We start from the raw sequence: 14,365 nt of genomic DNA on the forward strand, positions 1-14,365 counted from the left end.
TGCCGATGATTCTGACATTGGAACATTTCATTGAGTCAGTAATCTCCCGTAACCTACATTCTTGTGCGTGGATTTTTTTAAGTCCAGATTCCAGTTTAGCTTTCTCTTCTACTAACCCATCCTCCAATTCGCTGATACGTTCTTCTGCCTCATTCACCCTGGCCGTCAGAGCCTCTAGTTTTGACTGCGTTTGGCTCATAGAATATTTAATTTCTGCCAGGTTCACTCTCATTTCTGCCCTTAGAAATTCTATATTCTCATTAACATTTTCGTTAATACTTTTTTCAAGTCTACACATCATCTTGACCATTGTTACTCTGAATTCTATTTCTGATAATGTGGTTACATCCATATCCATTAGTTCTGTGGCAGAGGCCACAGACTCATTATCTTTTCTTTGCTGGGGGGGACTTCTCCTTCTCGTCATTCTGATGAGGAGAGGCTGCAGGGTTGTCCAGAGCCCAAATTATTGACCAGGACCCAGGCTGTGCCCATTGTTTTATAGGGATCTTAGGGATGTGGGCTTCTTGATTTTTTTCAGACTGCCTTCTGGGGGAGGGGCCAGCTGTGCCGATACCCAGGCAACCCTGTTTGGGTAGAGTCTCCGTGTCCCCTGCGAGGGGGGATGGGGATGGGCACACCGTGAGCCAGTATTTCTGGGCTTTTGTTCTCTGGTGGCTTTCCCTGGCGGTTTGCTGTGCCTCTTCTGAGAGTCAGAGCAGCAGTAGCCGAATCTGCCTCTGTCTCAGAACAGAGGGATCGTGGACCGTTCTCCCCTGATGTTCTGGCCACTTTAACTCTGTTTCTGTCAGTGCTGCTCAACCCTGTGGTGTCCCGGGATGTGCGCCCCACGGCCGGCGTCCCAGCCCTCACTTCCAGGGCCGGCGCGTCTCTGTCCTTTGTGTTTCTAACACCGCCAGCCGCCCCCGCGCTCTGGATCTTCGTTTCAGTGTGGTTCGCGCGCACTCCTAGCTCCAGTTTTCAGACTGGTGATGCGCGCTCCCGGCTCACGTTCTCAGTCTGCTGTCTTGCGGGTGCAGGTCCGTGAGTCCGCCCGCTCCCCTGTGCAGGTGGCTACCGCTTCCTGGCGCCCGAACACGGCAGCCCCCTCCCCCTTCTGTTTATCTTCTGATATCTGTGTGCGGATTCACGGCTCCCTACTTCGTACCTCAATACTCAGCACTGGAGATGCTCATTTGTAGAGATCCAGATGTATCTTCCTGCATCTCAGGCTGATTCCATGGGTGTTCAGGATGCTCTGGTACCTATTCATCTCGACTCAGGGGGTACCTATTCATCTCGACCCAGCTGAAAAAGGGGACCCCTACTCCTCTGCTATCTTTTCCCTCCTCTGAACTACTTTAGTTTTTGTCTGAGAAACTCTGTTTCCTTCATTTCAGATGATAGCCTTGCTGGATAGAATGTTCTTGACTGCAGGTGGTTTTCCTTCAGTGGTTTGAATATTTCATTCCACTCCTTTCTGGTCCTTCAGTGTTTCTGCTGAAAAATCAGCTGATAGCCTAATGGGGTTTCCATTGTATGTAATTGCTTTCTTTTGTTGGTTTAAAAATTCTGTCTTGGTATTATCACTGTTTTTTGCCATTTTAATTACTCTGTTTTCATGTAGCCCTCCTTTGGTCGATTTTGTTGGGCCTCTCTCTGCCTCCTGGATCTGGATTTGTTTCCTTCCCCAGATTTGAGAAGTTTTCAGTTATTATTTTTCTTTTCTTTTTTTTTAAGATTTTATTTATTTATTTGACAGAGACAGCAAGAGAGGGAACACAAGCAAGGAGAGTGTGAGAGGGAGAAGCAGGCTTCCCACAGAGCAGGGAGCCCGATGTGGGGCTCGATCCCAAGACCCTGGGATCACAACCTGAGCCAAAGGCAGACGCTTAATTGCTGAGCCACCCAGGCGCCCCTCAGTTATTATTTCTTTAGTAAATTTTCTGCCCCCTTTTCTCTGTCTTCTCCTTCTGGGACCCCTATAATGTGAATGCTATTATGCTTGATAATATCACTGAGTTCCTTAAGTCAATTTTCACTTCTTATGTATTTTCTTCTCTCACCTGCCTAGCTTGGTTGCTTCCCACTACTCTATCCTCCAGGTCACTGATCTGTTCGTCTGCTTCCTCTTAGTTTATTTATTCCATCTACTGTAGTTTTAATTTCATTTATTATTTTTCATCTCTGATTGGTTCTTTTTTATATTTTCTCTCTCTCTGCTAAGGGCCTCAGTGAGGTCCTCCACTCTCAAGTCCAGTGAGTATTTTCATGATTACTTGAAAATCTTTGTTAGGCATATTACTTACTTCCATTTCACTTAGGTCTCTTGATGTGATTTTTGTCCTTGTCACATATTCCTCTGCCTCGTCATTTTGTCTCTGTGTCTGTTTCTGTGTTAGGAAAGTAACCTACATCTCCTACTCTTGAAAGTAGTGGCCTTATGAGGAAGAGGTCCTGTGGTGCCCACAGTATAGAACCTGGACGCTTCAAGGGTGTCTTTTTTTTTTTTTTTAAAAGATTGATTGATTATTCAGAGAGCACAAGCAGGGGGAGAGGCAGAAGGAGAGGGAGAGATAGAATCTCAAGCCGACTCAGCAGTGGGTGTGGAGCCTCATGTGGGGCTCAGTCTCATGACCCCGAGACCCTGACCTGAGCTGAAATCGAGAGTGGAATGCTCAACCGACTAAGCCCCCCAGGTGCCCCTCGAGGGGGGTCTGTGTGTGTTGCATGCAGCCTACTTCTGTGGCTGAGCCTCTTCTCTCCAGTTCAGTCACCTGCAGTGGCTCTTTGCCCCGTGGTGGGCAGGGTTTGGTCCCTGTACTGTTAGTGGGCCAGTGTGGGGGGCCTTGGGCTGGAGCTGAGTCAGACCAGACGTTTGCCAGAGATGTAGTATCAGAAACTACAGGGCACTTTTCCTGTGTCGTTGCTGAGGCGGCTTTGTTGTTGGGTGGGGCCCGTAGTCAGACCAGATGTCCGTCCCCAGGCCACTGCTGGGGCTGCAGTCTGACGGCTGTGTACGGTTGTCTTTCCCTCTCCCTGGGGCGGGAGTCTCTTTGGAACGGTGCTGGCTCAGGTCAGGGCTGCCTGCACACTGTGGCTTGTGGCACTGCTTTGGATGGGCTCCTGCCGAGAGTGTGTCAGCAGGTGTGGATCTACAAAGTGTGCTGGGCAGGACGTGCAGCATTAGCAAGGTCTGTGTGCCAGTCCTTTGCGGGAGGGGACCAGGCTGGCCAGGTTGGAGGGGGCGGATCCACAAAGTGCACGGGGATAAGACATGAAGTGTTGGCAAGGTTCTCGAGGTCTTCTGGGGGAGGGGACCCGCAGTGCCGGGACTGAGGGCAGGCCTGGCTGGAGGGGGCGGATCTGCCAAAGTGCAGGGAGTGGGGTGGGGCGTTAGCAAGTTGGGTAGTGGAGATCAGCTCCCTGGTTCCTGCGGGTAGCGGCTGGGTGTGGATGCTGAGGGGCAGAGGAGGGAAATGGCATCGGCCAGCTCCTTTGTTCCTGGAGGAGTCTCCCGGTGAGCTCTGCCCCTCCTGCACGTGCTCTGATATTAGTAAATAACTCTCCCTCCTGTCCCCGGTGGTTTTCAAACTGTGGTTTCTACACTCTATCTATCTCCCTGGGCTGTTTGTCGTGCTGACTCCTTAAGGGTGGGCACTCAGCTTCCTATTGCCCTCCAGACGCCCAGAACCAAGCCAGCTGATTTTTAAGGTTCCAGGTTTTAAGTCCCACTGGTAGTAAGAACCTGTGAAATTCAGCCCTTCTGGGTTTCAAAGTAAAATGTCATGGGGATTCGTCCTCCCTGTGCAGGCTCCCCAGTGCGATGGTCTGTTTCTGTCCCCGCTTCTGCCCGTGGATGGCTGGGTTCTGTTTAGCTCCCCACAGTGTCTCTCCCTTTCTTCCCCTCTGATATGGCCTTATTTCTGCAGTTCGTTGTGGAGTCTGTCTTTGGCTTGTTTACACTGATGTGTTGTCTAGTCGTGTCTGTGGGATGAGGTGAGCTTAGGGTCCTCCTATTCCACCACTGTCCCCCCAAAGTCCCCTTCCTGGGGGGAGTCATCTGGGGGTGGAAAAAGTTGTCAAAGGAAGGCAAACTAACATTAATTCTTTTTTACAGAGAATCTAGAGCAAAGGAGGCTTTTACTGCACTGATTTGACTGGAAATAGTTTTGATTCCAGGCACAAGTCCCATGACTTTAGGGCTGGCCAGTCACCCCCCAGTTTTGCATCTGGGCCCCAGGAAAATGTCTCCAAGGAGCCGCTGAGTGCTTACAGACGGTTCCTGACTCCTGTTCCCAGAGGTACATTAGAAACAGAAGTTCTCTTTGGGGAGAGGGCTCTTCTTGGAGTGGGGGGTATCCCTTTATCAGGAGCCCAGAGTATCCTGGGACGCTGTCCAGGAAGCCCATGGGGACAGAATACAACATGGCACAATTGAGACGTAGAGGACATTTATTTTTTGAATTGGTGGAGGAGACTTTACAAGTAGAATCTGAAGCCAATAACTAGAAAGGAAGATAAATAAAATACAAAGCCAGTATGTTGTGGCAAAATCCCAGAAAACACACTGAAAAAAATTTTTTACAGTTTAAAACTGCTTTACTTTATACATAATTACAAATTAATATACAGCATCTGGGTTTTAACCCTTTATTTAAAAGAATCTAGCACAGAAATGTTCGTCTAGCATGTGAAACAACAAAAGCAGAGGTATAAGGTGTACGGTAATCGCCCTCCTGCAGTCTGGGCGTCCCCGCGCCCCCAGTGGGTAAGGAGCACAGAAAACCACAGGCTGAACCGTGACCGTGGGCAAGCTGACCAGGCGGGCCCCTGTCGGGTGGCTGCAAAGGCTGGAGAGCTCAAGCTGGGTGAGTATCTGGGGTGAAGAGGCCGGGTGGGGGGGCAGTGCCCTCTGCTTTGTGGCAGCGAGGAGCCCCCAGCACAGGCCGGGCTCAGCCAGGTGTGTGGAGCAGGGCGTCGTGATCTGGGGCTGGAGGACGTTGGCCAGCTGGGTTTGCCCGGCTTTCGACCTTAGTGAGATGGAGAACTAATTCAAGGCCTGTCAATCTTCTGACAAATTAAATTAGATGAGTACAAGGAAAGAAGCCTTTGTTTTTCCCTTCCTTTTTTTTTTTTTTTTTTAAACTTTTATGGCAGCATTAAAATACTTTTTCACTTTAAAACCTGGCCAGCAGGCTGTAGACTCCAAGGCTCTGGTTAACTAGGAATGTTAGGCTACACTGGAAGAAAAATGAAGACGCAAACCACAACAAACTCTTTGCCCTCCTCTCTGTCTCCACGTGTCAGTGAGTCCAGAGCGCCGGGCTGGGACCTGGGCCCAGCACCACGGGCATGTGTGTGTCTAGCTGAAGGTGGGCGGGCAAGGCGCACGTCTCTCAATCACTGCCATCTAACCCACAGGGCTAGTTCTGGGCTTCCACAGTCCAAGGGCGTCCAAGCCTCGGGGTGGGGGTCAAGCCCCTCTGGCAGAGTCTGAGGTCGCCTCCAAGCCACCCTGTGTACGGCCACTGAGGCCCACTCACCAGAACAGTGTCTCCAACCCCCTTCCAGGGCTCGGCTGGCCTGGGCACAACTGGTCACCATCAACACTGGAGTGGCCTGCAGCGCCCCACTCCGGGCAAATACCAAAATCCTTGGGAAGAAAGAACTGGCTGTGGGAAAGCCATCTTCGGGACCAAGCAATGAGATATCAAATACTTCTATGAACAGCAACTTCTGGATCAAGTCCTGCCCTCCAAGGTATGGTTCTGCTCTTCACTTAAAGTGGGGCCTGCACACCCGCACCCCCATACCTGCCCCCTCCCAGGAAAGGTACAACAAACCCCAAGGGTCTTGAAAATTTGTGCTTACTGCTACTAGGGCCCGGGGAGAGAATAAGGGAGAACATTCTCTCAGACAACTTTAGTGGTGCTACCCTGAGACATTAAGAGGGAGAAAGGTAAGAGTCGTACCCTTTACAAAAAAAAAAAAAAAAATCTTGATAAGTATTTCTTCCCCACAGGTCGCTCTTGTGGGGTAGAGAATGGAATGTTGGCAAAGAATGAATTACGGCAACTTGCATGTTTTTAACCCTCTCTGTTTTCAAAGAAGAAAACAGTTCACAAAGCTGATTGTCTCAAAAATGAAGCCAACAGATGAGAGCATTTAAAGTGCACGTCACCCAACTGGGATGACAACTTCTGAGATGATATAATTTTTGAGATAGAACTTTTGAGCCTCCTTCCAGGAACGTCACTAGACTCTGGCTGGTGTCTCTATCTGTCCCCCAAAACTTAACCACAACCTCAGGCATCTGTTTTCTTAAGCTTGCTGGAGGACACAACAGGGAACTGCCTCGGGGTCCCCCTGGCAGACAAGCCCTTCTCACAGGAAAAGAGCCCAGATGGGGCTTTAGACTCCAGAACCAGAGTGGTTCTCAAGGCCACAAGCACAAGCAGCAACAATCCAGGTAGTTCTCCAAGCGCGACAAAGAAGTCCCCCGGAGTTCAGTCTCCCGGGGCGGGGCAGGAGGGTGAGAGGGTGGGCAGAGCAAGACGTGTCAAAGCACGGCTCTTAATAAGCAGTTGTCTCTGTGCATAGCAGACTCGATTTTGGATGAAGGTGGGGTGGAGGCAGGAGGCTACTTTCCAAGTCTGATTCTCCACTTGTCCAACCAGAACCTGATAGAGCGAAGTGACTGGGGGGTGGGTACAGGTGAAGCCTCCATTTAAAATTTAAACACCACCACCACCACCACCACCAAAGCAACTGAAACATCATAGTGAGCTGGGAGTAAAGGACACTTTCAAACGGCCATCAAGCTGGGCAGCGGCGGACAGAAACTCGGGGTCCACAGCACTTCCTGTTGCGAGCTCAGGGAACAGGGCGGCCTGGCCTGCATTGACACCGAGGAAGAAGGATACGGGCTTCCTTCTCCGGTGCCATTCCCTCCAGCAGCCCACATCTAGCTGGACGGCAAGCCCCAGAAGGGAACTCGAGTTGGTGACAAGAACAGGCATCTGGGCTCCATGTGCATCTGAGGAAATCCCCGGCAGACATGGCTCGGGGCCGGATGGACTGAGGCAAGGAAGTAACCTTTCTTTTCACTGTTTAGGGTCTGGGGGCGGGGTACAACATGGTTCAAACGATGACTAGCTTAGTTGGTTTTGTTCTTAAAGTCTGTTTCTGAAGGCTAAGAAATCTCCATGACCGAAAGAGGTGAACGTGACTCACAGATGGTTAAGTTTCTCGACCCTCAAGCAAGGAAGAAGACATTCCTTGATCAAAGAATGAGATGGGGGTGAGAGGAGGGAAGGAAATGGATTCCCCTTCCCCAACCTTTAATTTTCCTTTGGGCCCTCAAGGCCCTTTGACAGACACCGCGGAGTGAACAGCGCTGATGGCTGCTCACTTTCTGCACTGATCAGAGAGTTGAAACCGTTTTAAAAGACACACACACACACAAAATAAATAAATCTAAGCTAAAAATTTTAAAGCAGACCTCTTTCAAATAAACTGAAAGATAAATATCTCCACCTGCAAGGCCAGCTTGCAATTCATCAACAAGCACCAAGTTTTTTTTTTGTTTTTTTTAAAGTATGTTTGAAGACCCATGCTCCTGAGGAGCAAAAAGCAGGCATGGAAGGGCACACTGAAAGCAGACTTGTCCAGGGTCCAGCAGGGAGATGGGGCCTCAGAGGAACTTCACGAACCATCCTGCTCCTGGCAGCTGGTGACAAGCCTCAAGCAAATACCGTCACCCACAGTGCAGGGAAGAAGAGAAACCAGGCTGCAACTGTGGCGTCTTCAAGGGGTGGAGGACAGTAACAACAGACCTTTAGATTTGAAAAACGTTTTAGGAAATCAATTTCTGCCTTGGCCTCTGGATACAGAATGAGCATTTCCCCGGCCACGCCTGGGCCAGCTACCTCTCGGGCCGTACTGGTATAAAAATGACGATGGAGGGGCCCAACACCTTCACCTGAACCCTAGCGCAGGGGTGGGGACAACCTCACTGCTGGAGCAGCAGCTTCCCCTGGGATGGTACCAGGAGGCTGTGGGTCAGTGACAACCAAAAAGTGTCACAATGCAGGAGTGAGGACGAGGAGACTTCTCTACTTCATCTGTGCCCAGAGTACGTGGGCAAACATCTTGGAAAGCCAGTTTATGATTTCTTTGGATTTCATGTTAAAATCAGATTTTTTTAAACGACCACCAAAATCAAGGTGGTACAGATCATATATATGTGTGTGTGTGCATATATATACGTATATATACATATTATATATATACATATATACATATGTGTGTGTGTATATATATATATATATATATATATAATGCCTTTTAAGCACATCATGCCTTCTGTCACTGGTTTTCACAAATGTTTGCCATCCCTTCTAAAATGAAATGAGAAATATATGCAGAAAGAGGTGAGGTGTGCACGGGGTAGGGGAACAGGAAAACCGCCTTGGAGGACTAGGGGGTGACGCGCCAAGCGCCCGAGTGCTCCCAGCACAGGGCCGGGGAGCACTCCTGCGCCAAGCTGACCAGGCCTCTGCTGCAGACAGCGCCTAACTCTGGCACGCCCCATGTGTATATGCAGACGGGTAACTATGTACACAGACCAAGTCCAAACTATCTGCTGTTTGTTGCTTGTGTCCCTCAAAAAAAGGCAGGTAGAATTTCAGACCTTATTTGGAAACTTCTTTCAGCCGTTACAGATTCCTGACATGTCTGAAACCATCGCCTGGACTTGTAAGGCCACTACTTTCAGTGTAACATTCTCAGTAGGGCCGGGCCCAAGCCGGGAGCCGTGGGCAGCCGCCTCCCAACCCAGGTCTCCTGCCCCACCCTGACATTTGAGACCATCTGTTCCTCTGGTCCAGGACCTGGGGCAGCTCCGGTGTCCAAGGTAAGAGACCACACCCAGAAACAGCAGGAGAGGTGGGGCTGGTAACCACGGGCCAAGACAGGAGGCAGTGGCCAGGGCAGAGGGCAGGGTCAGCAGAAGATCTCTTCACCCTCTGCGGGCACTTCTGACATGGGGCCGTCTAGCAAAGGGGAAACCAAGGAGAAAGAACTTCAGAAAAAACTGCTCATTGAACTCCCTTCCTTTCCTCCTCAACCCCAGTCTTCTGAGATGCAGACACTGGCCTAGTGGGCAATCCACCCACCCTCCCAGCCACTGGGGCTCCCTGACTGGTCCCCTCGCTGTCCACTGGTCCCTTTAACTTGACAAAGCACTAGACTTCCTATTCCCAAACAGGCCCGGAGATAGAAACTGCTCTTTGAGCTCCCAGGGAGATGGGAGGGCGCAATCCTCACGAGGACGACAGAGGGAGGACCTAGGAGAAAGGGCTGCACAAACTGGAAGCCTCGGCTAGTGGGATTTAATCACAAGCTTGGTGCGGGCAGGCACATTTGTTGGTCTCTCTGAGCTTGGCATCACCTCCTTCACACAGCCACTTGCAGGATTAATCAGATCTTGGGAAATGTGCACCAAGTACTAGTTACACTGACGACTGGACTAGACCTACAGAAAAGCAGGAAAGACTTCAGTCTTCAGTGAGGTGAGTTTCAGTCCCTCAACTGGGTAACATGCCCCAAAACCGAGACCTGCACTCTCTCCATGGCACCTGCGTGCACACAGAGGGAGTCTGAAATGCCCAGAGTCAGTGTTCTTAGTGGAGACCCGGCAGTCGTCCGCAGGTAGAGCAAGCGGGCTTGGTGAGACGGCGGTGCAGCTTTGACACAGCCGAAGGGCCCCCTCTGTTTAAGCCTCCCCACCCCTCAGGATCCAGGAGCAACATGGCCGTAGGGAGACCTGGCATAGGTCACTCACCACCGGGCTGAGAGCGGCTGCCTTTGTTCTTCTTCTTTTTCTCCTTCTTATCCTTTGGCTTAGCTAACCCAAACAGGCGGGTGGAGGCGGAGGTGGGCACGGGGGTCTGGCTCTGACCCTCTGGTACTTTGTTTGTCTGGCTGGTGGAACTCAGTATGTGAAAAGGCCCCTTATCTTTGTGTGTCCGAGAGATGCTGTTCCTTTTTGGGGACACAGAGAGTTCTGAGTCCAGGGATCCTGATTTGGCTATGGGAGGTACAGATGGCAAGGGGGACTCCTCAGGATTTGGAAGGAAGGACGGGATCCTCAGCAGCTTGGCGTGTTGATGGGACACCTGCACATGGTCAAAATAAGAGGTTCTAAGTCAGGGGCTGGCGGCATCCCCGGTGCCTGCTCACTACATGCTGGCTGAAGTCAATGGGGAGGGGGTGTCAGCCCGGTGTGTACCCACTTGCTTGGAGGCCACGACACCTGCTGTAAAAGGATTCAGGACTTAACTAGCTCCCCCCCACTAGTACCTGGGAAAGTGCTACAAATATCACTTTTGATACCATTACTATTTGTATTACCTGTACTTAACGTCAGCACCATAAAGAATTAGTGGTACCTTGGATGAACTCAGAAAAGAACACCCATTCCCTGATGAGACAGGAGAGCTGCTTATGTGAACAGGGCTGTGGAGTATTATTTCAGGGCCAAGGGATTGTGGGAACCTGTCAGGTCAGAGGGTGGTGGGGAGTTGGAGGTGAAAGGGAAGATAGGAGCATGTCTGGTCCATGTGGCCCCTGTGCAGGGGTGGGGAGGGGGCGGAATCCACCCTTACATCTCGAAACCCAAGGCAAAGCCCGGCGCTGCTCCCGCCATACACCCGAGCACCCCCCGGGGGGAAGGTGAACTGCACCCCGTCTGGAAGATGCTACTTGAATTTCCTCCCCGAGCCCCAGGTCAGTCAAACACAGGCGGGTGGGCCATGGGTATCTGTGTTCCCCAATGCCCACGGAGGCTCCCTGACTTAAGCTTGGGGTCCCTGTGCTCCAAACCGAGGGGCTTTCCGCCCCACCTGGGTTCCGCGAGGCCCCCCTGCCTGCACCGTCCCTGCGCCCCCGCCTCCCCGCACCTGACAGGCGTCGTGCTCTGCCTGCCTCTGGCTGAGTCGCTCGGCGTCCCGCCGCAGCTGCTCCTGCTCGCGTTCCAGCTGCTTCTGGGCGGCGCGCAGCCTCTCCAGGTCGCACTGGTAGGCGCCCTTCTTGAGCTGCAGCTCGTCGCGCTCGTGCTCCAGGTCCTGCTGGCCGCGCCGCACGTCCTGCTCGCGCTGTGCCAGCCGTGCCTCGCGCTCCTGCAGCACCCTCTCGCGGGCCTCCCACTCGCGCTCGCGCCGCCGCTTCTCCTCCAGGTGCTGCGCCTGCTGCTTCTGCAGGTTGGCCAGGTCCTGGCGCTGCTTCTCCAGGCTGCGCTGCTTCTCCTGCTCCACCAGGGAGCTGGGGCGCGACGAGCTCCGCGTGAGCGCGCGCTCCGCCAGCAGCAGCTTCTGGTCCTCGATGTAGCTGTCCTGCTGCAGCACCACGCCCTGCGGGGGGACACGCGGAGGGGGGAGGTGCGACCGGTCCTGCCCCGCCACGGGGTGGGGGGCACCGGGCACGGGACAGACCACAGCGCTCCACTCTAACCTTGGAGTCAAGTGCCCGCCCCTGGGAGCACTTAGCCCATAGGACTGTCAACTGTGCGGAGACCCAGAATCTTGTTACATTTGGTCACACGCTGTTGACACTGCCCAGGCTGGGGGTGTGTGTGTTCTGGAGGTGGGAGGAAGTAGGAATTGGATCCGTTACAGCTTTGAGAGAGGAAGTGGGCAGAATTAAAGGATAATTCCCAGAAAGTGCTAAACAGCATTTCTGTGGGGGAGGACTTCCCTATCCACATACTACACAGAGATAAGGAAACTTAAGTCATGCTAAATAAAGCACCTAAACCATGTTAGCACTTTACCGGCTCTGGCCTGAGGTTACCAGCAGCACCTAAACATAGTCTACCATCATCAGTTATTCATCAATTCCGTCTTCTCATCATGACAGCCAGCCTGGTCTTGACTGAGGGCCCCACTTTACCCACAAGCAGCCTAGACCTCAAAGATCCAGGCCCACACTACCCTTACAGGTTCTCTTAAAACAAGTGAAGGGATGACGGAGAAAGGCCTGTACCTGCAGCGTGCTGAGGAGTTCATGGAGGTGAACGACACTCTGGACAACCTGCTGCGAAAGGAAGCAATGGAAACGTCACGTCAGGACGGAGTCTCAGGACCCACCACACCGTGTCCTGTCTTGAGCGTAACCCCCTAAACACACAGCAAGGGGCCTGGATCTGAAGGGAATGTTTCCAGACTGAAAGCACCTTTAAGAAGAATAAGCAGGTACAACAGATGGCCGAGAGATACAAAACAGGATCCAGCGCAGGCGGCCATCGACACGCATTAGAGACAGGACAGAGCCCCAACTCCAAAACGACGTGCACACCGGTGTAACAGAACAGAAAGCCCAGAGCAAGTCACAGGAATTCAGTATGGAAGTAGCATTCCTAAATCAACGGGGAAGGAAAGGAGGTCCCACAAATTGCTCTGAGAAAATGGGCGGAAGCTTCAGGAAAAATTAAACTGGGATCCTGGCTCACACAAACAGATTAAAAAAAAAAAACCATAAGAGAGTTGTAAGAAAAAATGAGACTGTCTCTTCTGATCGTGAAACACAGAAGGCTTTTCGAAGAAGCAAGACAACAACAGATGCACCTTCCCCTGTCACTGTGTGAAATGTAAAATAGAAAATCCAGGGACACTTTGAACAAGCCAAAGGAAAAACCCCTTCACTTAAAAAAAGGCTCCTGTGGGTCAATGAGAAACGAATACCCTAGGAAGAAAAAGGGCAACACAAACCAGCAATTTGCAAAAGAACTACAAATGGCCAACTATACATATGACCTATTAAAAATGGCTCACCTTCATTTGACATCAAAGACGAAAAATAAAATACCACTTGCACTTATGAAACCAAGAACACATCAGTTAAAAACGGATCATTCCCAATGCTGGTGAAAGCAAGAATGGCCTTGTGTGGAGGGAAGGGGTGCACGCCGCACCCACTTCTTTCTAGAGCACAGCAGCGCCGCACAGAGCTGTTCTCGCTGCATCAAATTCCACGTGAAAACCTAGAGGAAGAATGAGCTACACCACGGCACATGACAGAACAACATGGAGCCGTGAAAGAGCATGCTTGTGCACGCAGGTCTGGGGAAATGCTGCCAACGTGTTACAAGAAAAAAGGACACGAAGCTCCAGGGAGTACAGATATAAATGATATAAAACTATTTTTTTTACTATTCACACTCACAAACTTAGATGCATAAATATATGTTGTGTAGAAGAAAAGTCTGGAAATATAAACACCAAACATTTAACAGTAGTTATTTCTCAGTGGTGGGATTATTTTCCTTTTGGACATTTTTCAAACTTTCTACCATGACCACATATTCCTTTTATAATACAGTTGACCCATGAGCAATGTAGGGGTTGGGATGCCAATTCCCCCGCACAGTAGAAAATCCATGTATAATTTCTGACTTTCCAAAAACTTTACAAATAGCCTGTTGACCTGAAGTCTTACCCATAACACAGTCCATTAACACATTTTTATGTTATATGTATTATACACTGCATTCCTACAAAAGTAGGCTAGAAAAAAGAATGCTACTAAAAATCGTAACATTTATAGTACTGCACTATATTTATCGAAAAAAACTTGCATATTAAATAGACCTGTGTTATTCAAACCCATGTTATTCAAGGATCAACTGTACTTAGGACAAAACTCAAAAAAAATTATCAGGCTTAACTCTTCTGAGAAAACACTTTTTACTCCTCTTTTCAGTTTATTCTCACCAAAGACCAGCGGACTGTGGCTGGGCGTTCGCAGTGTGTCATCTGCGCTGGAATGCCTGAAAAGCCCTGGTCTGGTACTTTCTTACCTGACCCTTGTCACGAAATACAGGGGAAAAAGTCATCGAACAGAAAAGTAAGGGCAAAATTTCATTCGAGCAGCAGATAGAGCAACAGTCTGAAAGTTTATTTCGTTTAAGGAAAACACACGGAGGGGGCTGCCTTCAGAACGCCATGCCAACCAACAAAAAATACCCCTACCCCTCTGTGTCTTAGGGGGGAGCAGGGGAAAGTTCCAATTTAAAAATTTAAAACAAAGCTCCTCAGGGACTTAAGATACTATGTTAAAAGCCAGAAGAAACACAAGAGCATCCGAGAGGGACGCCCCACAGAGCCTCTGTCACGCATCTAAGTACACACACTTGGCCGCTCTGAGCCATGCAAGTTGGGAGAGGGTGGTGGCCTGGGGAACAGGATTTGGCGGCAAGGAGCGGGGACGCGAGTGGGAGAGGCGCAGTGCCCCGGTGGGGTCAGCAGAACTGAAAGGAGGAAGGGGAGGGAGACCCCCTCGGAGCCTGCTCTCCAATGAGAGGGAC

At 50.7% G+C, this 14,365-nt stretch overlaps 1 protein-coding gene across 19 annotated transcripts in view; it reads right to left on the reverse strand.

Annotated features, from left to right (window-relative positions):
• Window positions 1–4,437: 4,437 nt before the first annotated feature.
• AKAP13 (A-kinase anchoring protein 13) overlaps window positions 4,438–14,365 on the reverse strand; it is a 326,662-nt gene continuing 316,734 nt past the window's right edge. For 10 of the 19 annotated variants that reach the window (XM_034667907.1, XM_034667906.1, XM_034667910.1 and 7 more), the window contains 4 exons: window positions 12,046–12,096; window positions 10,965–11,414; window positions 9,848–10,181; window positions 9,007–9,056 (listed from right to left, as the gene is read on the reverse strand). In XM_034667907.1, coding sequence (XP_034523798.1) covers window positions 9,007–9,056; window positions 9,848–10,181; window positions 10,965–11,414; window positions 12,046–12,096 — 885 coding nt within the window. Of the gene's footprint in view, window positions 9,539–9,847; window positions 10,182–10,964; window positions 11,415–12,045; window positions 12,097–14,365 lie in introns of all 19 variants that reach the window. The other 9 variants (XM_034667905.1, XM_034667904.1, XM_034667900.1 and 6 more) reach the window with 4 other exon arrangements.

The sequence above is a fragment of the Ailuropoda melanoleuca genome, chromosome 9, assembly GCF_002007445.2.
Source record: "Ailuropoda melanoleuca isolate Jingjing chromosome 9, ASM200744v2, whole genome shotgun sequence".
NCBI classification, from domain to species: Eukaryota; Metazoa; Chordata; class Mammalia; order Carnivora; family Ursidae; genus Ailuropoda; species Ailuropoda melanoleuca.